General features: G+C 38.5%; 1 protein-coding gene and 1 non-coding gene across 21 annotated transcripts in view; one reads left to right on the top strand and one right to left on the bottom strand.

Annotated features, from left to right (window-relative positions):
• NBEAL1 (neurobeachin like 1) overlaps nucleotides 1-21,624 on the bottom strand; it is a 312,588-nt gene extending 290,964 nt beyond the window's left edge. For 12 of the 20 annotated variants that reach the window (XM_077154757.1, XM_077154758.1, XM_077154760.1 and 9 more), the window contains exons 1-3: nucleotides 21,537-21,624; nucleotides 19,772-20,044; nucleotides 18,444-18,727 (exon numbers count right to left, since the gene is read on the bottom strand). In XM_077154757.1, the coding sequence (XP_077010872.1) occupies nucleotides 18,444-18,494 (51 nt within the window). In that variant the 5' untranslated portion in view covers nucleotides 18,495-18,727; nucleotides 19,772-20,044; nucleotides 21,537-21,624. The other 8 variants (XM_077154747.1, XM_077154749.1, XM_077154754.1 and 5 more) reach the window with 8 other exon arrangements.
• Nucleotides 11,123-11,232, top strand: LOC143678494 (U6 spliceosomal RNA). Its single transcript, XR_013173298.1, has one exon. It is a non-coding gene; the product is annotated as a U6 spliceosomal RNA (small nuclear RNA).
• Nucleotides 21,625-27,571: the final 5,947 nt, after the last annotated feature.

Here is a 27,571-nt window from a genome sequence, read left to right as displayed (position 1 = left end):
GAACTGCCACCACAAAGCTTATAGAAGAAAATGTAGGAAAACATCTTCAAGACCTAGTAATAGGAGGTAGCTTCCTAAACTTTACACCCAAAGCACAAACAACAAAAGAAAAAGTAGATATATGGGAACTCCTCAAAATCAAATGCTTCAGCACCTCAAAAGACTTTCTCAAAAGGTGAAGAAGCAGCCAGCTCCCCAGAAGAAAAACATTTGGAAATCACGTATCAGACAAAGGTTTGATTTCTGTATACACAAAGAAAGCATACAACTCAACAACAAAAGAACAAACAGCCCAATTGTAAAATGGGCTAAAGATATGAATAGGGGCCAAGATTGCAGCTTAGCAATGTGCGCATTTTAGTTCGTCCTCCAGAACAACTACTAAATAACCAGAAACAGTAAACACCAGCTCCTGGAGTCACGTCAGTGACCAGACACACAGCGTACCCTGGTCTGGACCAGCTGGACCAGTTGCGAACCTCCCCAAAACCGTGAGTTCCCCAAGCTGCGGCGGCTGGTGCCCAGTGCCCCTCTCCCACAGGCGGCTTCCCAGAGGGAAGGGAAAGAGACTCTAAACCTGGTCAAGGCGGAGGTTGCTCATTGGGCTCACAAAAAAAAAAAGGAAAGGGGAGGAAACAGAGATTTTAGTGGTTGTATTTCTACGGACACTTGGCAGCCTCTGGATTCAGCACCAGACTTCTCGGGCTGCAACTGCCCCAGGCATAGGCAGAAACAGACTGCTTTCAGGGCTGTCTCCCACCTGTGCCTTCCTCAGAGGAGGGGTGAAGCCCAACTCAGGTGGAATCCCTCCCTCAAGGAATTCAGACTCCAGGGCTTGGCAATTTGAAGCCATTAAAACCAGCCTACAACCTCTCCTCTGTATCCACCACACCCCCAGCAGGGAGAATCTTCCAAAGTTAAAAGTGCTGCAACATCTTTTGCTGGTGGGACCCGCAGGCAGACGCACCACATACTGGGCAGGATAAGAAAAACAGAGCCCAGAACTTCACAGGAAAGTCTTTTAACCTGCTGGGTCTCACACTCAGGGGAAACTGATGCAGGTGACTCCTTCCCCCTGATAGGAGCCCAGTTTAGTCTGGGAAAACCCAGCTGGAGTCTATAATACCTATGTAGACCCTCCTAAGGGTAGGGAGGGAAAAGGCACCATACAAGCAAGGCAAGAAACAAGAAAACAAGAACTGAAAAATTATCCTCTGTTAAACAAAACCTAAGCTAGAGGCCCGGAAAAAGCTGAACTGAAGGTCAAAGAACAGATAGACAACAAATTCATCTAGCAAGAAAACCGTAGGTAAGAGAAGTGAAAGCAATCTCCAGAATAAACTAATTAAGGTAATTAAATGTCTAAATACCATCAAAACATAACAAATCACACCAGGAAAATTGAACATATGGCCCAGTCAAAGGAACAAACCAATAATTCAAATGAGATGCAAGAGCTGAAACAATTAATTCAGAATATACAAACAGACATGGAAAACCTCATCAAAAAACAAATCAATGAATTGAGGGAGGATATGAAGAAGGCAAGGAATGAAAAAAAGAAGAAATGGAAAGTCTGAAAAAACAAATCACGGAACTTATGGAGATGAAAGGTTATGTAGAAGAGATGAAAAAACAATGGAAACCTACAATGGTAGATTTCAAGACACAGAGGTTAGGATTAGTGAACTGGAGGACGGAACATCTGAAATCTGACAAGATACAGAAACTATAGGGAAAAAAATGGAAAAATACGAGCAAGGACTCAGGGAACTGAATGATAATATGAAGTGCACAACTGTACGTGTTGTGGGTGTCCCAGAAGGAGAAGAGAAGGGAAAAGGAGGAGAAAAACTAATGGAAGAAATTACCACTGAAAATTTCCCAACTCTTATGAAAGACCTAAAATTACAGATCCAAGAAGTGCAGCGCACCCCAAAGACAATAGATCCAAACAGACGTTCTCCAAGACACTTACTAGTCAGAATGTCAGAGGTCAAAGAGAAAGAGAGGATCCTGAAAGCAGCAAGAGAAAAGCAATCCATCACATACAAGGGAAACCCAATAAGACTATGTGTAGATTTCTCAGCAGAAACCACGGAGGCAAGAAGACAGTGGGATGATATATTTAAATTACTAAAAGAGAAAAACTGCCAACCAAGAATTCTATATCCAGCAAAATTGTCCTTCAAAAATGAGGGAGAAATTAAAATATTTTCAGACAAAAAATCACTGAGAGAATTTGTGACCAAGAGACCAGCTCTGCAAGAAATACTAAAGGGAGCACAAGAAACAGATACAATAAGACAGAGGAGAGAGGTGTGGAAAAGAGTGTAGAAAGAAGGAAAAGTAGATATGACATATAAAATACAAAAGGCAAAATGGTAGAGGAAAGTACTACCCAAACAGTAATAACACTAAATGTTAATGGATTGAACTCCCCAATCAAAAGACATAGACTGGCACAATGGATTAAAAAACAGGATCCTTCTATATGCTGTCTACAGGAAACACATCTTAGACCCAAAGATAAACATAGGTTTAAACTGAAAGGTTGGGAAAAGATATTTCATGCAAATAAAAACCAGAAAAGAGCAGGAGTAGCTATACTAATATCGAACAAATTAGACTTCAAATGTAAAACAGTTAAAAGAGATAAAGAAGAATACTATGTACTAATAAAGGGAACAATTCAACATGAAGACATAACAATCATAAATATTTATGCACCGAAATAGAATGCCCCAAAATACATGAGGCAAACACTGCAAACACTGAAAAGGGAAATAGACACATCTACCATAATAGTTGGAGACTTCAATTCCCTACTCTCAACAATGGACAAAACATCCAGACAGAGGATCAATAAAGAAACAGAGAATTTGAATATTACAATAAATGAACTAGACTTAACAGACATTTATAGGGCATTACACTCCACAACAGCAGGATACAAATTTTTCTCAAGTGCTCATGGATCATTCTCAAAGATAGACCATATGCTGGGTCACAAAGCAAGTCTCAAAAAATTTAAAAAGATTGAAATCATACACAACACTTCCTCAGATCATAAGGGAATGAAGTTGGAAATCAATAATAGGCAAAGCACCAGAAAATTCAAACATATGTGGAGGCTCAACAACACACTCTTAAACAACCAGTGGGTCAAGGAAGAAATTACAAGAGAAATCAGTAAATATCTCGAGGCAAATGAAAATGAAAACACAACATATCAAAACCTATGGGACATAGCAAAGACAGTGCTAAGAGGGAAATTTATTGCCCTATAATGCCTTTATCAAAAAAGAAGAAAGGGCAAAAATTTGGGAATTAACTGTCCCCTTGGAAGAACTGGAGAAAGAACAGCAAACTAACCTCAAAGCAAGCAAAAGGGAAGTATTAACAAAGATTAGAGCAGAAATAAATGAAATTGAGAACATGAAAACAATAGAGAAAATCAATAAGACCAGAAGTTGGTTCTATGAAAAAATCAATAAGATTGATGGGCCCTTAGCAAGACTGACAAAAAGAAGAAGAGAGAGGATGCAAATAAATAAGGTCAGAAATGGAAGAGGAGACATAACCACTCACCTCACAGAAATAAAGGAGGTAATAACAGGATACTATGAACAACTTTATGCTAATAAATACAATGTAGATGAAATAGACAACTTCCTAGAAAGGCATGAACAACCAACTTTGACTCAAGAAGAAACAGATGACCTCAACAAACCAATCACAAGCAAAGAAATCGAATCAGTCATTAAAAAACTTCCCAAAAAGAAAAGTCCAGGACCAGACGGCTTCACATGTGAATTCTACCAAACATTCCAGAAAGAATTAGTACCAATCCTGATCAAACTCTTCAAAAAAAATGAAGTGGAGGAAAAACTACCTAATTAATTCTAGGAAGCCAACATTACCCCCATACCAAAAACCAGGCAAACATATTACAAAAAAAGAAAACTACAGACCAATCTCTCTAATGAATATAGATGCAAAAATCCTCAACAAAATTCTAGCAAATTGAATCCAGCAACACATTAAAAGAATTATACATCATAACCAAGTAGGGTTCATCCCAGGTATGCAAGGATGGTTCAACATAAGAAAATCAATTAACGTAATACACCATATCAACAAATCAAAGCAGAAAAATCACATGATCATCTCAATTGATGCAGAGAAGGCATTTGACAAAATGCAACATCCTTTCCTGTTGAAAACACTTCAAAGAATAGGAATACAAGGGAATTTCCTTAAAATGATAAAGGGAACATATGAAAAACCCACAGCTAATATCATCCTCAATGGGGAAAAATTGAAAACTTTCCCCCTAAGATCAGGAACAAGATAAGGATGTCCATTATCACCACTGTTATTCAACATTGTGTTGGAAGTTCTAGCCAGAGAAATTAGACAAGAAAAAGAAATACAGGACATCAAAATTGGAAAGGAAGAAGTAAAACTATCACTGTTTGCAGATGATATGATATTACATGTCGAAAACCCTGAAAAATCCACAGCAAAATTACTAGAGCAAATAAACGAGTACAGCAAAGTGGCAGGTTACAAGATCAACACTCAAAAATCTGTAGTGTTTCTATACACTAGCAATGAACAATCTGAGGGGGAAATCAAGAAATGAATTCCATTTACAGTTGTAACTAAAAGAATAAAATACTTACGAATAAATTTAACTAAAGAGACAAAAGACCTATACAAAGAAAACTACAAGAAACTGTTAAAAGAAATCACAGAAGGCCTAAATAGATGGAAGGGCATACCGTGTTCATGGATTGGAAGACTAAATATAGTTAAGGTGTCAATTCTACCTAAAAATATTTATAGATTCAACGCAATACCAATCAAAATCCCAACAACTTACTTTTTAGAAATAGAAAAAACAATAAGCAAATTTATCTGGAAGGGCAGGGCGCCCCAAATTGCTAAAAGTATCTTGAGGAAATAAAACGAAGCTGGAGGTCTCACACTGCCTGACTTTAAGGCATATTTTGAAGCCACAGTGGTCAAAACAGCATGGTACTGGAATAAAGATAGATATACTGACCAGTGGAATCAAACAGAGTGTTCAGATATAGACCCTCTCATCTATGGACATTTGATCTTCGATAAGCAGTCAAGCCAACTCACCTGGAACAGAACAGTCTCTTCAATAAATGGTGCCTAAAGAACTGGATATCCATATGCAAAAGAATGAAAGAGGACCTGTATCTCAAACCCTATACAAAAGTTAACTCAAAATGGATCAAAGATCTAAACATTAGGTCTAAGACCATAAAACAGTTAGAGGAAAATGTTGGGAGATATCTTATGGATCTTACAACTGGAGGCGGTTTTATGGACCTTAAACCTAAAGCAAGAGCACTGAAGAAGGAAATAAATAAATGGGAACTCCTCAAAATCAAACACTTTTGTGCATCAAAGAACTTCATCAAGAAAGTAAAAAGACAGCCTACACAATGGGAAACAATATTTGGAAAGACATATCAGAAAGGTCTAGTATCCAGAATTTTTAAAGAGATTGCTCAACTCAACAACAAAAAGGCAGCTAATCCAATTACAAAATGGGAAAAAGACTTGAACAAATACTTATCAGAAGAGGAAATACAAATGGCCAAAAGGCACATGAAGAGATGCTCAATGTCCCTGGCCATTAGAGAAATGCAAATCAAAACCACAATGAGATATCATCTCACACCCACCAGAATGGCCATTATCAACAAAACAGAAAATGACAAGTGCTGGAGAGGATGTGGAGAAAGAGGCGCACTTATCCACTGTTGGTGGGAATGTCAAATGGTGCAACCACTGTGGAAGGCAGTTTGGCGGTTCCTCAAAAAGCTGAATATAGAATTGCCATATGACCCAGCAATACCATTGCTAGGTATCTACTCAGAGGACATAAGGGCAAAGACACAAATGGACATTTGCACACCAATGTTTATGGCAGCATTATTTACAATTGCAAGGAGATGGAAACAGCCAAAATGTCCATCAACAGACGAGTGGCTAAATAAACTGTGGTATATACATACGATGGAATATTATGCAGCTTTAAGACAGAATAAACTTATGAAGTATGTAACAACATGGATAGACCTTGAGAACATTATGCCAAGTGAGACTAGCCAAAAACTAAAGGACAAATACTGTATGGTCTCACTGATATGAACTGACATTAGTGAATAAACTTGTAATATTTTGTTCATAACAGAGACAGAAATAGGGAGATAGAAATAGGGTAAGATATTGGGTAACTGGAGCTGAAGGGATACAGACTGTGCAACAGGACTGGATATAAAAACTCAGCAATGGACAGCACAATACTGCCTAACTATGATATAATTATGTTAAAACACTGAATGAAGCTGCATGTGAGAATGATAGAGGGAGGAGGCTGGGGACATAAATGAAATCAGAAAGAAAGATAGATGTTAAAGATTGAGATGGTATAATCTAGGAATGCCTTGAGTGTATAATAATAGTGAAGCGCACAAGGTACAATTTTAAAAATGCTTTTGCATGAGGAAGAACAAAGAAATGTCATTATTGCAGGGTACTGAAAATAGATGGTAATCAATATTTTAAAATGTCACCTTCTGTGTGAGACTAAAGCAAAAATTTTTATTTGTTACAAAATTTATATTTTGACTAGTGCATTTCCTAATATAACTTATGTAGATAGTTTGACTGAACACCATAAGTTCTTGGAATCTCAGGTAGGACATGAGATTTTGCTGATTTGCCCAGAGTGATGCCCTGATGAATCCCAGAGCGATTCTATCAGTGAGTGGAAAAAGTATCTGCAAAGCTCCCTTCGGGGAATGGTGAGAGTGGGGAGAAATTCAACATCCCCAAGTTGAATTCTTGATAGTCTCACAAGCAGTGTGGACAACCAAACCATAGGCAGAGCCCCCAGTCTTGGGGTTTGTTCATATGAAACTTAACCCCGCAAAGGATAGGTCAAGTCTACTTAAAATTTAGGCCTAAGAGTCACCCCCAAGAGAGCCTCTTTCGTTGCTCAGATGTCGCCTCTCTCTCCAGCCAACACAACGAGCAGTCTCACCACCCTACCCCTCTCTACGTGGGACATGACTCCCAGGGGTGTGGACCTTCCTGGCAATGTGGGACATAGATCTTGGAATGAACGGAGACTCAGCATCAAGGGATTGAGAAAAACCCTAGAATGAGCTGAGACTTAGCATCAAGGGATTGAGAAAACCTTCTCGACCAAAAGGGGGAAGAGGGAAATGAGAAAAAGTGTCAATGGCTGAGAGATTCCAAACAGAGTCAAAGAGGTTATCCTGGAGGTTATTCTTATGCATCAAGTAGATATGATCTTGTTATTCAAGATGTAATGGAGAGGCTGGAGGGAACTGCCTGAAAATGTAGAGCTGTGTTCGAGTAGCCATGTTTCTTGAGGATAATTGAATAATGATACAGCTGTCACAATGTGACTGTGTGATTGTGAAAACCTTGTGTCTGATGCTCCTTTTATCTACCTTGTCAACAAAGGAGTAGAACATATGGAATAAAAATAAATAATAGGGGGAACAAATGCTAAAATAAATTTAGTTTGAAATGCTAGTGATCAATGAAAGCAAGGGGTAAGGGGTATGGTACGTATAATCTTTTTTTTTTTCTTTCCTGTGTTCGTTTTATTTCTTTTTCTACTGTCGTTTTATTTCTTTTTCTGAATTAATGCAAATGTTCTAAGAAATGATGAATATGCAACTAAGTGATGATACTGTGAATTACTGATTATGTATATTATTTTGTTTATTTTTTTAATTAATAAATTAAAAAATAAAAAAATAAAATAAAAGATATGAATAGGCATTTTTCTGAAGAGCAAACACAGATGGCTCAAAAACACATGAAGAGATACTCATTTTCATTGGCTATAAGGGAAATGCAGATCAAGACTGCAATGAGATATCAACTCAAACGTAAAAGAAGGACTGCTATTAAACAAAGAGGAAGCTATAAATGTTGGAGAGGATGTGGAGAAACTGGGACACTTACGCATTGCTGGTGGGAATGTATAACGGTGCAGTTACTAAGGAAGACTGTTTGGTGGTTCCTTAGGGAACTAAATATCGAGTTGCCCTAGGACCTGGCAATGGCACTACTTGGTATATACTCAGAGGAGCTGAAAGCAATGACATAAACAGACATTTGTACACCGATGTTCATAGCAGCATTATTCACAATTGCCAAAAGATGGAAGCAAACCAAATGCCCACATACAGAAGAGTGGATCAGCAAAATGCAGTATATTTGTACGATGGAATATTACGCAGCAGTAAGACGAAATGACATCCTGAAGCACATGACAAGATGGAGGAGCCTTGAGGACATAATGGTGAGTGAAATTAGCCAGACACAAGAAGATAGGTACTATATAATTCCACTTTTATGACCAGCATCAAGGTATAATCAGAGGCGTATAATACAAAAGATAGGGGACTTAGGGATACATAGAAGCTAGAGATGGGTGAACAGTTAGCTAATGAGGCTGAACTCCAATGTAAGGGAATACATAGAAGTGAAGGTGGTTCTCTAGTGGGTCTATAAGTAACATTGCCATATCGAAGATGAACAAGATTGAAAGGGGTTGTCCCACTGATTTACACTAGAAATATGAATTAGTTCTCGCAAGAATTAATTCAAAGATAGGATTCATGTACAAAGAGTGTTTAAGTCCAGGATACAGGGGGGGAACTGCTATTGCATGCTATGGGTTATGTTCAAAAGGAAACAATCAGCACTACCACAGCAACAGCAGAGGTAAATAATGGGGGAAGGGACAAGAATTAAGAGGCGGTTTAGATTTCTTATTTGACGAGGGTGTGTTTATTGGTTTCCTTTCTCTTGGAGTTTCTTTTTCTTGAAGTTATCTAAAATTGAGAATGTTGATTGACTGTGGACTTTTGGGCACTATATTTGATGTCTGATGGAAGCATGTGGCTGAAGGATGCACTGACTGAGAAGTAAATTAGTGAACAATAGTGTATACTTACAAACAAAGCTTGTGTGCTACCAAGAGGTACAAAATTGTGAAGCATGCAACGATGTGAATGAACATGTGGGACATTTGGTGAGGCAAAATAAGCCAGAAACAAAAGAACAATGGTATGGTCACTTTTTGAAAATACTTATAAGAAAACAGGGCCTTGATTGTAAGTTTTAGAGCAGACACTAAGTCCAGAGTGGTGATTATTATTTATGGATTTCTATAGGCTGTTATATATATCCTGACATTTAGAGATAAGAACGAAGCCAATCGGGTTGGGGTTAAAGTAATTCAGAACACAGGGGTAAGGAAGACATTGTCTATATTTTAGAACCACACACATACTCTTTGAGACCAAAGGAAGAAAGTGTTATTTGCTCTGGAACTGAAATATTCTGTAGCACATAATCTAACTCAACCTATCTGTATAGCTCATTTGAACAACAAACACAGTGAGCACAGAATAGGAAAGAGGTCCTTAATTCTGTATAGATTATTGTAATGCCTGGATATATCCTAGAGTATATTAAACAGATCATCAAAAAGTATTGGCAAAGTCCCCTGAGGGATGGGAGAAAGAATATGGTACTATTAAACCTTACCATCAGGGAATCCCCTGATACTGTGAGAAACTTTAAGGACACCCAAATCAATAGACCACGCCCTCAATCATGAGGCTTACTCTTGTGAAGCTTGTGTAGGTAGTAGAGAAGCTTAGACTACCTATAGGCATGCCTAAGAGTTACTTCTGGAGGACCTCTATTGTTGCTCAGATGTGGCCTCACTCTCTCTAAGCCCAACTCTGCAAGTGAAATCATTGCCCTTCCCCTTACATGGGAAAGGACATCCAGGGGTGAAAGTCTCCCTGGCGACATGGGAGATGACACCCAGGAATGAATCAGGCCCTAGTATCGTGGGATCAACAACTCTATTCTGACGAAAAGGGGGAAAAGTGTAACTAATAAAGTATCAGTGGCAGAGAGAGTTCAAAGAGAGTCAAGAGGCTACTCTGGAGATCGCTGTTATGCAAGCTTCTGTTAGACATTGTTACCTATCATAGCCTGCCAAACCCCAACCAGGACCATTCCAGCCAATACTAAAGAACACTCGGGTAATATATAAGATTCCACAAAGGTTCCATGCACTAGAGTAACTTTCCAGAAACCTACAACCTTCAGATGGGTCCTTGGTCCAGATAAGTCTGAAACCTAGAGGGCCCAGCCTCTCCAGAACATCAGACAGTTCCATCTCCCTAAGCCATATTAGTGACAGACCCTTCGAATATCAAAAATTTAGAATGGCCATGGTGAAAAATACCCCTAAACAGAGGGATAGAAAGATCAAAGGTGATGTTAGAGTTATACAGTGAAGATAAAATTTAACAAATGAACATGAATGCTGAATCATTAAATTGATCTCTTTTAGTCTCTAGGATCTTAGAGCAGCTAGAAGCAAAAATCTACAATTGTGGAGTTGTAACCCATCTTAAACTCTGAAATACGTTCTACAACTAATTGTGGTGCTGTGTTTTGAAATTTATTGCTTTTTTGTATATATGTTATTTTTCCAAAAAAAGGGGGGGGGGGAGTCGATTGTGATGATAAGAAAATATTTAAGCCTTCTAGGCTCCTATATTCCAGAGCAGCTAGGAGGAAAAAAAATCTCAGAGAATCATATGGTAGCCCATGACAAACTCTGGGATCTCTCCTGTAGATACAGGAGAGCACTTTTTTTTTGTTGAAAAGTGCTTTGAAAACTATTGCTTTTCTATTTCTTTGTTTTGTATGTATGTTACACTGTACAACAAAAAAGTTTTAAAAAAAAACAATTAATGTTGTGGTTCAACCTGAAAGTAGGTATCTCTACCAGTGTGACTCTCACTCACAAGATGCATATTAAAGAAAAATATCAAAATCACTTTTCACAGGAAGATCTATTTAAAGTACATAGCTCCTGAGGGTCTTTTTTAAATATATTTATAAAATAAAATAAAACATACTTAGAAGAGCTCTCCATTTTCTTTATGAAAAAGAAGTGGCATATTTTAAGGTAAATTCCATTCTTTTTATTAAAAGCTAATGAGTACTTGCTTCAGTGGTACATATACTAAAATTGGAATGATACAGAGAAGAAGATTAGCATGGCCCCCATGCAAGGATAACATACAAATTCGTGAAGCATTCCATATATATTTTTTTAAGTCAGAAGTCTCAGGTAAACTTTCAGTTGAAGAGAAACACACTTTGACCTTTAGAATCCCAGGAGTGTTTCTCCCCATCTTCATTCTCGCTATGCTGCCACTAATGATGTCATGACTTATTCTACATTTGAAGACTATTTTAATGTAACTGATATATGCTTCCACATTTATAAATGCTTAATTTTAAAAGAAAAAAACCTAATGAAGTGATGAGGAAGCAACTGCCTAACCCTTGCCTTAATTCTGACCCCTTCAAAGGATTTTATAATATGGTAGGTTTCATTGTCGTTATACATAGTTCCCCATATCTTAATAATTTTAAAGGGACTAGAACAAAATTGTCACAGAAAATACTTATACTTCACTAAAAGAAATCAAAATATTTTTGTCAACATCAAGGTCTCTTAGTAGAAGCTAACCAGGATGAACACCTACAGTCACATATATATAAGCATTTTATTTTACTTCTTTAACAATGAAGGGCTGCTGGAAATTAATTGTGGCATCCAATACCTTAAAACTCTTAATGAGGATCCTAATAAAGGAGAATATTTAAAATGGCAACCACTAAATACCAATGGTTAATGCAAGTAATGACTGATTCTTGTCAATTATGCTAAATCTTTAAAACACATCATTTTTGTGGAACTTAAGAATATCCCGATTATTTACATCATAACACACACAAAACTATCTGCACTAGTTTTATATTACATTCTACTAGTGGCAAACATGTAACATTAGGAGTAACAGTAAACCTAGAACTAAAAGTGAATAAAAAAGTAAAGTATCTACTATTATAAACTATATTGATTCTATGATTTAAAGGTATGATTACATACATACATACATATATGCCTTAAAACCAAAGGCTGAAGGTAACCTAATGGAAGATGCAGAATCTTTTCCCCAGTAAAGTGAGGAACAAACTAAGTACGTCCCTTATTTCTACTACTGTGAAACATCAAGCTTATTAGGTGACATAATTCAACAAGACAACTGGATGCAAAAGAATTAGGAGGGAAGAGGAATGCCCATTTTCTATATGAGACTTTCTATTTGCATATGCAGGAGACTGAGGGAGCTGCTTAGTCTCCAGAAAGTACTTGCTCTCCAATACCCTCTCCAGCTGTACCCAAGGAAAATGAGAGAAAAAGAAGGACCTCCAGGATTATGGCGCCAAGAGCAATAGAACAGTGGCTGGAGCTGCTACTCCCACTGAACAGAAACAGAATCAAATCATGGAATGTTTCTTTTCTAAGAGTAGGGACCAGGAAATATTTGCCCAGAGGGTTTTCAGAATTACTGAAACAGAACTTCAAGAGATCTGTAAATCCATCAGCACAATAAATTCATATGATTATAATCCACTGGGACTTGGAGTAGTTATGCAGCATGTGGATGGTCAGATGGACAGAGAGTTTTACTCTCATAAAACTCTTCAATAATGCCAATATGACTCACAAATCTTTATGTCGGAGCAAACCTCTCTTCTGAATTCCAGACCCAAATGTGACACATCTTAATCTGGATATACTACAGGCACTGAAAACTCAGCACGTTTACCTGAAAACCTACTAAACTTGTACTAACTTGGTGAACAGATAACCAACTACTAGTTTCCAAAACAAAAATATCTGGAAATTATTTTTCACTCTTTCTTTTTCTCATGCCCCATATAGCTAAACATAACAAACTCTGAGATCTATCCTGTAACTACTTGTTGGAGAGTGCTTTGAAAACTATTGCTTTTTTCTTTCTTTGCTTTGTATATATGTTATACTATGCAATTTAAAAAGTTTTAAAAAAGTATCCATTTCTATTGTAAAAAAAGTTATAAGGGTTATTCTATATTGGCCCATTTTACTGAATACATCACTTAGGATAATAACCAAAATTGGGTTAAAAAAACCCATAATTTTATCAATAGAAGAATATCCATTCATTCCATTTCTTCCAAATCCAAGTATAAAAAGACTTGACTTTTAATCTGAATAAAACACCTCTAAATTCTATTTCCTTATTAAGGAAGATACATTCTGAAAAGGAAATTTACTCTGAGCTCACTACAAAACTATCTATTTCAGTCATAATTCATATTTCGCAGGACAAAGGGCAACAGCAGGAAACGGAGCATCACCAAGGTTCAAAACAAACTTGGTTTAGATTAAAAACAAAAAAAATCAAAACTAAACTAAACAAATAAAAAACCTCAAATCATTATTCAGGATAATTAAGCAATATACTTGAAAGCAAATAAATAAAAAATATAAATTATTTAAGACATTCATGAGTTAAAACTTCATTACTACTGATAAAAAGACAAAAGCATATTGCCCTCTCTCATTATATTAATATATAACATTTGTAATAAAAAATGAAAATCTTGATGGATACACACATATATTTACAAAATGCTAACAGTTTATTTTTGTATTTCATACTTTCAAGGTGCTTTTCAATACAATCAGAAAATTTTCTTCTCTCAGTCACTTAGAGAGAGATATAAAATAGCTACCTTTTCCATTTGATAGATGAGAACACTGAAATATAAGGAAACTGGATAACAAGCTTTCAGATCCTTAGGATCAGAAGTAGAACTGGAACTAAGTCTTGGCTCTAACTCTACAGCCTCCCAAAATTGTTCAATGTAAACTGAATCTCAAAAAGACAAAAAAAAGAACTCTGCCTGCTGAGCCAACATGGCCCACCCAATAAATAGACCTGAACACAGGCTACTGCCAGGCAGTCTCCCATCCAAGTTCCAACAGTGCCTGACGCTGCTTAGCTTCAGAGCTTAATCGAGAGTACGCGCATTGAAACCATTTAGGAACTTGATGTACAAGAGTACCTTAACCTGAGTATAGAATTTAAGAGGCTCTGTTTCTATCTTCTACATATTCTGGTGACTAATTTAGTAGCACTCCCAAAAGGCAAAATGTGCAACAGAAATATACCTTTGCTTGCCCAACAGAAGTGAGATAGGGCTGTTAAAATATAGGTATGTCTTGTTTTACGCAATATATGAATTTCAAATAGTTGTATGATAACAGAGAGACCAAAACTGTTCTCAGCACTGTCTCTTTATCTCAAGTACATTTATAAGGAAAGAAATAACATCAAAAGATACAAGGAATAAAGTGCCTAATACAGATAAGGTAAACTATAATCTTCAGACATTAAAAAACAAATCAATTTGCCATTTATACTTACGGGAAAAAATGCTCCCTAAGATGAAGTAGTAAACAACCAAACTAAAAGCCAGATATAAGATTAAATATTTTCAAATTAATGTTTAACTTATAAGAGGTATATGAAATGCACTGTTAATTAAATTCTTAACTCTGAGTGTGGGTGACAGAAGGAAAGAAAAAGGTCAGTCTACATTATTTGAATTAGTAGTCTCTTAGACTGGTGAAAGGAACTTTAGAGAACTGAAATGGTGCTCAGAAACCATCCTACCTGTGTTATATAATATGATTACATGAGGTTAGCCAATCTTCCATTAGGAAGATATATGTTTCTAACAATTAAATTGTGTTCCCAGATGGAAAGAGCAAATTTAGGCCTAACGAGTTTGGTAACAAAACAAACTGCAAAGTTGATACCCAAAGTCTTTTCAAATAATGAGCTCAATATGTGCAGACCCATCCACTAAAAACTGAAACCAGTAATTTAATTCTGAAAGGACTACAATCACTAATATTTAGGCTTGCAACTGAACACAGACTGATAGGAAGACCTCATATATTCTATTAGTCTTCCTTTAACCAAACATAATTGCCCAAGATATATTTCTGAAGAAGTCCTAACCTTTATAATTCTCAATCGCAACTTTAAAAACACCACATTACATAGAAACATTTTATCTTTATGATCTATTGCTAATAGAATGTGGAATACTTGTGCCAAGGTCAGCGTGTGACAAATATGCTTTTACCTCACTGCCCTGCAGCAGTCCTTCAAAATCTTTGAAGTCTCCTTTAATCAGGTATGTATAAAACATTTGATACAAACAGCATACCAACTACCAGCAAAATGGTAAACTCTCTAAATTTTAATCATTAAAGAAGAACTGGACACTCGAGAAAAAAAAAATGATCACCTTGGAAGGATACTACCAAATCATTATTCTCCCTTCCTTTTCCTGGAGAATTGTGATTAAATAATTGAAGAGGGGAAATTTATCTATATAATATACTAATAATTGAAGAAATGGGAGAATTAGACTATCAGTTTCACAAGCCCCAATAAAATTATTCTAGTCTCCCCAAAATAGAAGCTGAATCATATCAAGCCTCTAGATCTACCAGTTTACAGACAACAGTACAGTACAGAGGAATAAGTAAAGTAAAAGGAATTCAACCAGCAAAATCCAGACTAGAAAACACTGACACCAAAACTCTAGTTTCATTAACAAATAAATAGCAAGAAATAATGAAATGTGGTGAGGGGGAACCTACAGATTAAAAAGACTTACCACACACTTTCAACAAACTGTAGTGTATACATTGTTTACATATTGAGCTAATATGTGATTATTTTCAAAAGTACCTGGTGAGTTGGATTTTTTTTTTTAATTCAAAAAGCGGTCTATTTTTAAAGACATTTTTGTTTTTTTAAAGCCATTATCCTTCTCTCCATCTTACTAATATCAGGATCGTTCACTATGTCAAATCTAAATAAACTATGTGTGTGTTTATTTAAGTTTAGTTATTTAAGGAACTACCAGGAAGGCTGGAATCAATCTATTGATGACCTAAAGATTTACTGTATTGTTATTATTATCTTTAAAAAGAGTCCTTAATTTTTACAAATTTTCCTTTTTAATTATGGATCAAAGCATATGTTGTTTGGGATTTACTTTTAAACAAAGTAAATAATTCCAGGCTAGAGAGAGGGGAAATGAAGGGTTACAGACAAAGATGAAGCAAATCTGTACATTGAGTATTGCTGAAGCTAGGTGATAGATACAAAAGGGATACTCTTCATTTGTGCATGAGTGAAATTCTCTATAATAAAAACTTAAAGAAAGACAAACAGAAATTTTTAACACAACTCAGAGTAAAGACAAAAAACTACTTGTCCCTCAGAGGTCAAAAACCAATCTTAATGGTGATTTACACAAGTATTCTCCCTATTTACATACTCCTCCCTTCTCACTGGACAAATGAGAAAAATGAGAATCAAAGAGGTAAGTCTTGTTCAAGGTCACAGAACAAAAGACCACCAGAATCAAAATAATTCCACAACTGTAAGCCCAGAGTCCTAGGAAGCCCTTAGAGCTAAACTGTTTAGAAAACATTTTTAAAACAAAATCTCTTCAGTCCTGAAATAGTCTGAAAGCCCATCAAAGGCATAAAAAAAGATCTTAAAAATTAGTCAGGTAGGAAACTGTTAGAACGAGAGCAGTAAGGCTAGAGAGAAAGTCTAGAGAACTGGTATTTGGTAATCATTCTAACTATAGAGAAGTGTTAAATCTTTCTCACTACAGAGCAGAAGTTTTAAATATATATTTGGTAACTACTTGATTCATGGTGTCTACAAAAAGAAAGTTGCTGTCTAGTTTACAAGTAGTTTTTGCTTGCACTTCACGTACTGGTAAAACATGAAATCATGATTTTAAATAACTAGTCTTTGAAAATAGTTATACAAATTTTTAAAATCTTATTAAGTAAACAAATGATTTAAATCTTAAACATAAATGTGGAATTTATTAGACTTCATTACTGAGGATAAACATTTTCAAAAGAGTAAGATTCACATTTATATTTTAAGTCATTAAGAATAAAATTAGGTGTATGCCAATGAACTAACTGTACTACATTTTCCATAAGCACTGCATCACTTAAATAAAATATGAAGTTGACCTAGAAATGGCATAACTAATTAATAAGACAATGTAACCCTATTTACCTTTCGTCATTCCAAAATAGTAAAACTTAGTAAGTTTGATTAAATTTTAAATAATCATTTTTAAGCTACTGGACATTCTTACTAAAAATATGTTTTAATTTTTGGCTAACATGTTCGTGATTATTTTCAAAAGTATCTGGTGAGTTGGAATTTTTTTTTTTAATTGAAAGAGTGGTCTATTTTAAAAAAGACATTTCTGGCATTAAATTACAAAGGACCAAAAAATCTGTATAAAGCATTTCAAAGCAAAGTATATGTCCTTTAGCAATTATAATATATTATAATATATATCAATCCAGGAAGTCAAAGAAAATTCCAGTGAGATCTCTATAATTTAATATTACAGATAACTGAGATGATTGTCAAAGTAAATCTAACAAGAATAACCTGTTCTTTAAAAAGCTAAACATATAAAAAGATGCCTGAAGGGATAATGCAGAATCAGAGGCTATGATTTGAGAACTTCACCACACAGACCTAAATTAACTTCAGTCATAGATTAGAATGTTTCTGTGAACCTTGCCAGTAAGTATCCTTGTAGTAATGAAGATCCTCACTTGAAAAACGTGTTTTTAAGTAATACCTGTCTCTTCCAATAACCTAAAATCAATGCTAACTGGCAAAAATTCACTTATAGACAAGGTGAGAAAACAGAAGTTTTTTGCATGACAAAGATAAAATGTTAAGAAATCATAGTGGATAACTGCATGGACTAGAGTCAGTAACTACTGAGTTCCAGGCTCAGCTCCGCTAGTACCCACTAGTCATTTAATCTCTGCATCAGTTTTTTCATTAGTAAAATGAGGATAATTATATTAGCCACCTCACAGGATTGGAAGGATCAAACAAGACAATACTCAAAGTGCAAACATAGTAGCAAACACCTCATAAGCACCTCAAGCAAAATTAAACTAGAAAATTTTAAGAAAATATTTAATCCCCTTTCACAAAAATGCCCATTCCCATTTGTGGGAAAAAAAGAAAAGCACAAAATAAAAAAAGTTTATTTTTCTGTTAAGGTCATAACTTTACTCATATAATATTGGGATCAATGAAGACAAGTATCATAAAAAAACAGACCTTACATTTTTAACAGTATGTCCACATTGTGTATGTATATGTTTAAATGGGAAGAATGGGAGACAGATAATCACTTAAAAGTTTTCAAAGCCTGGTTACTACTATAAATAAATACATTACTAAACACTGAATAAATTGATAATAAGGCCAACCCCAAAATTTTATAACAAAATATTTTAAAACAGAAATAAAAAGGAAAACAGTTACCTTTGTACAATAAAGCATCCAAAGTTCAAAGAGCCTCTCTCTGGATGCCATTCTGGCTTTCACTCTGCCACTTTAATTTTTCCTCAAAAAAATAAAAATTATTTTCAAGACTACAGCATGTTCATTTTATTTTCCAAGTTTCTCAGCCGTTACATTAAAGCTCAATGCAGTAGGAAAAACAAAAAGAAGTGAAACAAACAGATCGTCTTCTGGTCAATAAAAGGCAGTTTTCAGCAGTTACTCCAACATATCTTCATCATTTGTACTTGGGCAATTACATAAATCTGTGAAAGAGAAAAATACCCCAAAATTTGTTAGAAAAAAAGAGACCGTATTAAAGAATCTAGACTTATCAAGAAAAAAAAAGAAAGAGATTTATCTCACAGCTAACAATATTTCACATCAATGTTAAGTCAGACAATGCTGTGGGGCAGACTCATAAAAGACGGGTACTCAAAATCAAAAATGCATCCAGTGATGATAAACAGCAAAATTCCGTTTCACTTATGTATTTTCTACAGACCTATTTCAAAGATATAAAACCTTTCAGGATTTTCTTCTCTGCTTCTTAAAAGTTTTCGAGAATGTTTGCTGTTGGGAGGCAGGGCAGGGCGTGGGCGAGGGGGTGGTGGTGAGGAATTTCTGGTTTGTTTAACAACCTTCAGACAGGAAAAGTCGACCTGTCCACCTGGCCTCTCTACCTCTCTACCCAGGAAAAAGGTGCATGCATACACCGGCAAAGAAAACAAGAAAAGTCTCCAATGGCTAGAGGATCTTCAAATTTCTCCCTCGCAACCTAGGCCACCAAAAAGTAGACACTCTTAAGGTATGCCACACTGCCATGAGAAGCTTTAGAAATGGGGCGACGCGAGCTCGGCATCTCTCGACCCGCGACATTCATTCACGCCCGAGCACACCCGGACACGCCCTAGACAACCTTGCCCCCTCACGGCCGCCCCTCACTTTACAGCCCCCGCACACCAGCAACGCGGGCCCTGAGACTCCTCTCGTCTCCGACCCGCTTCCCCTCACCGCGGTCACTTTAGAGGCCGCGTCAACACTGCCACCCAGCCTCTGTCTTGCCTTCCAAGCACCCCTCCCCTGCCGAAGCCCCGTATCACCTCGCAGCCAGGGAAAGCAGACAGGAGAGGGAGGCGGGGCGGGGCGGCGACGGCGCAAGGCGGAGCGCGAGGGCCGGGAAGAGGCGGGGCTGCCCCTGGGCTAATCATTCCGGCCGCTAGGGGTTTAACCAGCCCTGGAGCGGCCGCTGTTTATTGGTCGCACGGTTAGGAGTGGGCGGGATGGCCTGAATCCCCGCCCCAGCATACCTGCGCAGTCGCAGTCGATCAAACTCCGGCAGTTCCCGCTGCTGGCGCCAGAGCGGGCGTTTGGGTCAGAGTCTTTCCCAAGCTGTTGAAGGAGAGAGAGGGAGGAGAGCCCGACGGGCGAACCTCGACACGCCTCCTTTGCTGAGGGCGGGCCGCTGCAGCGCTTGGCTGATGGCGTCATTTCCGAGAGTCTTTTGAGGGCCGGGAGCCCAATGGTAAAATGTGATAGAAGGGATTTCGTTTTGATTACTTGCAGTAGGAAGTGGATTGGTCCTGAAAAGACAAGGTAATGTAAAAACACACAGACTCAGACACACCCTAATCATGCTCGTATTTTAGTCGTTGTCCAGAATGCTTCTTTACCATCGCTAAAGGCTATCTCGCTACGTTCCGTGGCTTCAGAGGGATTTGCTCATTGAGAAAAGAAAAGTATACAGCCGTATTTAATAGCAGTAGACAACTTTCAGAGGATTTTTCTTTTGTTTAATAAGGGGAAAAATACAAGATAACCACCTTAGTAAATTTTAACAGAGACTTAAACTCTTCAATGTGCAAAAAGCAAAACACATTACAAAGCAAACTGGCAAAATGAAACTGCTTATATCATCACGTAGCTTAAAAAGTATCAAGTAATGCCTCATCTTGTTTCAATAAGAGCTGTTGGCAAAAGTTTATATAAAGGGCCAGAGAGTTCGTATTTTAGGCTTTGCATGCTGTCCTGCTTGCACTTTTCTTAAAAATCAGGTACAATAATATTCCGTGATTTGTGAAGATTATATGAAACTCAAGTTTCAATGTGATAAATAAAGATTGGGGGGGCTTACTAACATCAATGGCTGCTTTCATTCTAGGAAGACGGAGTTGAGAGGAGTTGTTGGTAATTGGTTGCAAATTAGGCCTTCAATATTTATTACACTGAAATTACATTTTGTATTCAACATCTCTTCTTTGTTGTCTAGCAAGCATCTGGAACATAGGGGAATAATTACTCTTTCTGTCCTGTCTTCCATTTTAGTAACTAGCAACTTCATTATTCCAGTTGGTCAGTCCAGGAAACTTGGAATAATCCTTTACATCTTTGGAGACCCACGGCCCAGGTCCCCCTCCATAAGGAGGGTAAGTTAGCTGCTTAAAATGACCAGGACAGAAGTTGAAAGTCATCAGTCCTCCTCAGGGGAGAAGGGGGAAGATGTACGGATAGCGTTGTAAACAAAGCATTAAAACTCCCCTCCCTTAGAAATTCAACTTCCCCAAGTTGAATTCTTGATATTCTCCCAAGCAGTGTGGACAACCAAAGCTATAGGCTGAGCCCCCAGGCTTGGGGTTTCTTCACATGAAACTTAACCCCACAAAGGATAGGTCAAGTCTACTTAAAATTTAGGCCTAAGAGTCACCCCCAAGAGAGCCTCTTTTGTTGCTCAGATGTGGCCCTTCTCTCCAGCCAACACAACAAGCAGTCTCACCACCCTCCCCCTCTCTACGAGCAGTCTCACCACCCTCCCCCTCTCTGCGTGGGACATGACTCCTAGGGGTGTGGACCTTCCTGGCAACGTGGGACAGAGATCCTGGAATGAGCTGAGACTCAGCATCAAGGGACTGAGAAAAACCCTAGAATGAGCTGAGAATTAACATCAAGGGATTGAGAGAAACTTCTCGACCAAAAGGGGGAAGAGTAAAATGAGACAAAGTGTCAATGGCTGAGAGATGCCAAACAGAGTCGAGAGGTTATCCTGGAGGTTATTCTTATGCATTAAGTAGATATCACCTTGTTGTTCAAGATGTAGTGGAGAGGCTGGAGGGAGTTGCCTGAAAATGTAGTGCTGTGTTCCAGTAGCCGTGTTTCTTGATGATGATGGAACAATGATAGAGCTCTCACAATGAGACTCTGTGAATGTGAAAACCTTATGTCTGATGCTCCTTTTAGCTACTATATCAACAGAAGAGTAGAACATATGGAATAAAAATAAATAATAGGGGGAACAAATGTTAAAATAAATTCAGTTTGAAATGCTAGTGGTAAATGAAAGCAAAGGGTAAGGGGTATGGTATGTATAGTCTTTTTTTTCTCTATTATCATTTTATTTCTTTTTCTGTTGCCTTTTTATTTCTTTTTCTAAATCGATGCAAATGTTCTAAGAAATGATGAATATGCAACTATGTGATGATATTAATTACTGATTGTATATGTAGAATGGAATGATATCTAAATGTTTTGTTTGTTATTTTTTTTAATTAATAAAAAAAAGTTTAAAAAAAAAAATCCTCTCCCTTGATCAATGTAGAAAACAAATCTCCAGACCCCTATATCATGAGACCCTGCTGAAACTCTGTTATCACACCCTTATCTTAAATCTTTATAAAACTTGTCTCTCACACTCCCCGCCTTTGCGGAACACTGACTTCCATTTTCCAGATGACGCCGCGGGGAAAGATCTTCTACTGTTTGTAAGTCCCAATAAAATGCAGACCTAACATTCTGCCTAGTGTGTTCTTTGGTTGTAGGGCTGCCCTGAGCTGAGCGCTCTTCAAAAGTTGGGTTGAAACAATTGGTGAGCCATCCAGAAAACCAGAGAGCTTGGTGGGCATGAGTTTTGAGAAGTGAAAATCCATGGGGGAAATCCCAAATTGGCCTCTATTATCCATGTGGGGAGGGGTGGCTGCCCTCCTAGACAAATGGGGACCTCTGTGAGAGTACGGGGACACCCTGAAAACTCCAGCGATGTTGCTAACTGTTTTGCAGCAGCTTGCAAAACAACTGAATTTTAGCAGAAAGGAAACAAAAGCCAAGTAGTGGCAGCCATAGCCTCGCCCCTTTTAGAAGGCTTACAGAGGCAGAACAGGCAGCATGTTGCCATGACCACAGAGGCAGAACAGGCAGCAAAAGCAGCAGCCCACCACAGAGGAGGAATTAAAACTGGAAAGAGATCTGCACCTTGCCGAGGTAGAAATGAAGGACTCTCTTACTGATCACCTGCATCGGGTAGACAGTCAGTCTGAGAATCTGACATACAGATATGCCTGAATGAGAGGCCATAAGTTGCCTCGGGCTTGAATCTGGAGGATTTTAACTGTTCTGGAATGGGACAGCAAAGCATTGGACCCCCTAGACTTCTCCTTGGAATGGAAGGGGAGGAGTAATAGGTGGTGGAGGAGGATAAAGAGCCCCAACAGGTGTGCTACATAATAAACAGAAAGGGAAAGTGTCACAAGATCAACCCCCTGGTGTCAGCAACTCCAACCTCCTAAACAGAAATTAACATGTTACTATGAGAGATTATACTGGTGCTGAATTGGGTGATTTAGAGCAGTTGTATAGACAAAAACAAGGAGTCCCTACCCAATTGGCTTCTGAGGTTATGGGACACTGGAGCAGAAAGGGTTGTGCTTTCTGAAATAGAGAAGAGTAAAATGGCATGTATTATCACCCACCCTTTGCTATAACAATGCTTGCATGCTACCTTAGCTGATGTGAAAACCACTTCCTTATTGGTATGGCTGATTAATGAGTGTAAGGCTGGATGGCCTAATGAAGGGGATACATTGCACTTACCTGTGCTGGTTTGAAACTATTATATACCCCAGAAAAGCCATGTTAATGCAGATCCAATCTTGTGGGGCCAGGCCTAGTGTTTAGGGTGGGAAGCTTTGGGTTGTTTCCATGGACATGTGACACACCCAGCTGTGGGTGTGAACTCTTGGTTAGATTATTTCCATGGAGATGTAACACACCCAATTGTGGGTGTGGCCTTTTGACAAGATGTAGATATGATTCCATCCACTCAAGGTGGGTCTTGATTAGTTTACTAGAGTTCTTTAAAAGGGGAAACATTTTGGAGAAACCTCAGATGCAGACACGTGGAGAACAGAAGTGACAGAGTCAACACAAGACCCAGATGTTGGGAGATAGAGGGCCCTGCAGATGTTGCCATGTGCCTTCCCATGAGATGCTAAGGAAGTCAGAAACTGGAGAAAGCCAAGGAAAGCCAAGAGATGAAACCCATCCCTGGAGAAGCAAAGTGAGGAATCCCCACAGGAAACAGAGGCTGAAAGCAACAGAGCCCAGGAGCAAGGGACCGTCAGATGTCACCATGTGCCTTCCCAACTGACAGAAGTGTTCTGGACTCATCAGCCTTTCTTGAATCAAGGAATTTTTGCTGTATGCCTTAGTTTGGACATTTTTATAGCCTTAGAACTGTAAACTTGCAACTTAATAAATTCCCTATTTAAAAACTGTTCCATTTCTGGTATATTGTATTCTGGCAGCTTTAGCAAACCAAAACAACACTGTTTTGGCAAAATAGAGAGGAGCCACAAGACATTTTAAAGGGGCTGGAAATGAAAAACACCATTTATGTCACAGTTTTCATAGGTCCTGACACTGATGTTTTTACCACAGGAATGAAAGACATGGTCTTGCATACTACCCACAACAATTACTATGGGCCTCTCCTATCTATCCTAAGCCCACTTGTAAGACAGCACATTGCCCTTGTTGTTCAGGCTGTACTAGCCTCAAAGAGTCAGAGAGGTTGCAGAAAAGGAGGGTAGGAGTAAGGGCAATGGGAAAGGCTCCTGGTCAGCATGACAGCCATAATGAGGTATTCTGCAAGCAAATGTGGGCAGATCTCATTGCTGCAGGCATTCTTGAGTGATGTATGATTGGGTAAGAGAAAAATTATTCCTTCTGCGGTAATTGATATTACAATATTTTCTTATGCCACATACACCAAAGCAACTGATAGCTTTCTTGGGGTTGTTGAGGTATTAGAAACCTTTTGTTCTTCACCTAACCCAAATGTTAAAACCTTTATATATGCTAATTAGAAAAAGTCATACTCAGAAATGGGAGGCCCTCCAGCAGGCTGCTTTTGAAAAGGCAAAAGGGCAATAGTACAGGCACAGGTACTGGGGGATGGAGATCCAGACCTGACCTGTGAATTGGACGTAGCCAGCACTGATATCAGCTTGGGTGGAATTTGTGGCAGAGGCAGCATTCTAAATGAATGCTGAATTCATTAGAATGAATTCATTCTAAATGAATGCCCCTTGGCTTTTAGTCACAATTATGGAAAGTGTCAGCACTGAGATGCAGCCCCCTGGAAAAGCAATTGTGTGCCACATAAAATGCCTTATTGCAAGTGGAGGGACAGACACAAAGATGCCCAGTCACCTTGAAAATAGCCATCCCTATTTAGGGGTGGATAACAAACATACCTTCTAATCCAGGCTCTGGCAGTGCTAAACTGAGCACACTGACAAAATGGAAAGCCTACCTGCTACAGTGCAGCATTCTCAATACCAGCCCTCTGAGTGCAGAAATACATGAGATTCTTGGATCAGTGTCTATATGGAAGAATCAACAGATAAAGTTACTGTACCTGAAATATCTGTTGAAATGCCCACTACAGAAGGCACAAATGCCATTCCCAAGTCGGCTTGGTACACTGATGAACCCACCAAGTGGGCAGTCTCCCAAGGACAGCTGTGGCAGTACAAACCAGTACTGACACTATATGGTAGAAGGCAGTCACTATGCAAAGTAGTCAATAGGCTACATTAAAAGCAGTATGGAAGATAATAGTGTATGAGCCAGGAGACACACTATCTGAACCAAGAACTAGACTGTTTAAACAAGCCTTATAACCTGGATGACAACGTGGAAATAGAAACAATGAATAGTCATATGTCCCTTTGGGGACAAGAATTGTGAAAGGACATCTGCAATGCCTGCCAATGCTAAAAAGTAACTGTCTATCATGTCCCTGCCCACACTCCTAATGTGATACTCAGGAATGTAAAAGCAGATGCACTCACATGGGTGTAAAGCAGCACAACTGAAACCAAGGAAGAAGTGGAATGGTGTCATCGGGAAAGCAGACACTGAGGGTATCAAACCTTGTGCCATTTGGCCCAGCAGTTCCAGCTGCCAGTCATGCACCAGCAGCTAGTGGATATCAATAAAGGGTGCTCTTCATGCTCCCTACCACACCAGATGGGGCACTTTGGCTTGTCACAAATCCAGTGACCCAATAGCAGGTGAACTACATTGGTCCCCTTCCCCTCTCGGAGGGGGTGAGGTGTTCTTTTACTGTTGTGGACACAGCTACAGGACTATTGTTAACTTTCCCAGTGGGGAAGATGAACCAACAGGTCATTTTCTGATGTATGGAGAAAGTGAGCAATCTGTATGGAGTGCCTTCACAGACAGACAATGAGGGGGACCCCTTTCACTGGGCAGATAGCCCAATCCTGGGCCATGGATCAGGACATCATGTGAACATTCCATCTGCTCTACATTCTCACAGGTGAAGTCCTTATTGAAAGAATGAATGGTTTGTGAAAGCTAAAAGATGATGAGGTCCTTGCAGCAGTGGACTAAAAGACTCTCTCAGGCCTCAGCTCACCTGAATTCGGTGCAACATGCTGCTGCACCTGCACCCACTGAAATGCTAACAGCAAGCCAATGCAGAGCCTAAGAATACAAATTAAAGGGCCAGCTTCTTTGCAGCCAAAAAAGAGAAAATGATAATAATTTGTTGTTGGCTATGCCTCAGACCACACAAAATGGGGGAAATGAGGCTCTTTGGCCTTGGTACTGACTTATACAGCCATGCTGGTTGGGAATCTTAAGCCAATGGGGAATATGAGTCACCCAAAATAATAATAATTTATCCATCATTTATGCAACAAAACAGCTGTTAAAATATTTATCACCATCTGGGGTGTTCTAGTTTGCTAGCTGCCAGAATACAATATACCAGAAATGGAATGGCTTTTAAAAAGGGGAATTTAATAAGTTGCTAGTTTACAGTTCCAAGGCCAAGAAAATCCCAATTAAATCAAGTCTATAGTACTGTCCAATCTAAGGCATCCAGGGAGAGATACCTTGGTTCAAGAAGGCCAATGAAGTTCAGGGTCTCTCTCTCTCAAGTGAGAAGGCACATGGCGAACACAGTCAGAGTTTCTCTTTCATCTGGAAAGGCACATGGTGAACACGGTCAGTGTTCCTGTCTCATCTGGAAGGGCACATGGAGAACATGGCGTCATCTGCTAGCTTCTTCTCCTAGCTTCCCGTTTCATGAAGCTCCCTGGGAGACATTTTTCTTCTTCATATCCAAAGCTCACTGGCTGGTGGATTCTGCTTCTCGTAGCTATGTCTTTCTGCTCTGCTCTCTCTGAATCTCCTTCATTCTCCAAAATGCTCCCTCTTTTATAGGACTGCAGAAACTTATCAAGACCCACCTAAATGGGTGGAGACACATCTCCCCTAATCCATCTTAACAATCACTCTTGATTGGATTACATTACCAGGGAGATGATCTGATTCCAGATTCAAACATACAGTATTGAATAGGGGTTTTTCTGCCTTTACAAAATGGGATTTTGATTAAAACGTGGCTTTTCTAGGGTCCATACATCCTTTCAACCCAGCACATGGGGCCTCCTATTCCAACGGAAATCTTATGCATGACTATGTGGACCCTTCTTATGCTATGATTAACAATTGATGGAACAATTAACTCTCAAGGTTCTTAGGGGGCGTTCTAGTTTGCTAGCTGCCGGAATGTAATATACCAGAAAAGGAATGGTTTTTAAAAGGGGGAATTTATTAAGTTTCATGTTTACAGTTCTAAGGCTGTGAAAAATGTCCAGATTAAAGCAAGGCCATAGAAATGTCTGATCTAAGGCATCCAGGGAAAGATACTTTGGTTCAAGAAGGTTAATAGGGTTCAGGGTTTCTTTCTCAACTGGAAAGTCACATGGCGAACAGGGCAATGTCTGCTAGCTTTCTCTCCAGGC

This window comes from Tamandua tetradactyla, chromosome 3 (assembly GCF_023851605.1).
Source record: "Tamandua tetradactyla isolate mTamTet1 chromosome 3, mTamTet1.pri, whole genome shotgun sequence".
Taxonomy (NCBI): Eukaryota; Metazoa; Chordata; class Mammalia; order Pilosa; family Myrmecophagidae; genus Tamandua; species Tamandua tetradactyla.
The sequence above is the reverse complement of the archived record's forward strand: the minus strand, read 5'-3'. Positions and strand labels throughout refer to the sequence as shown.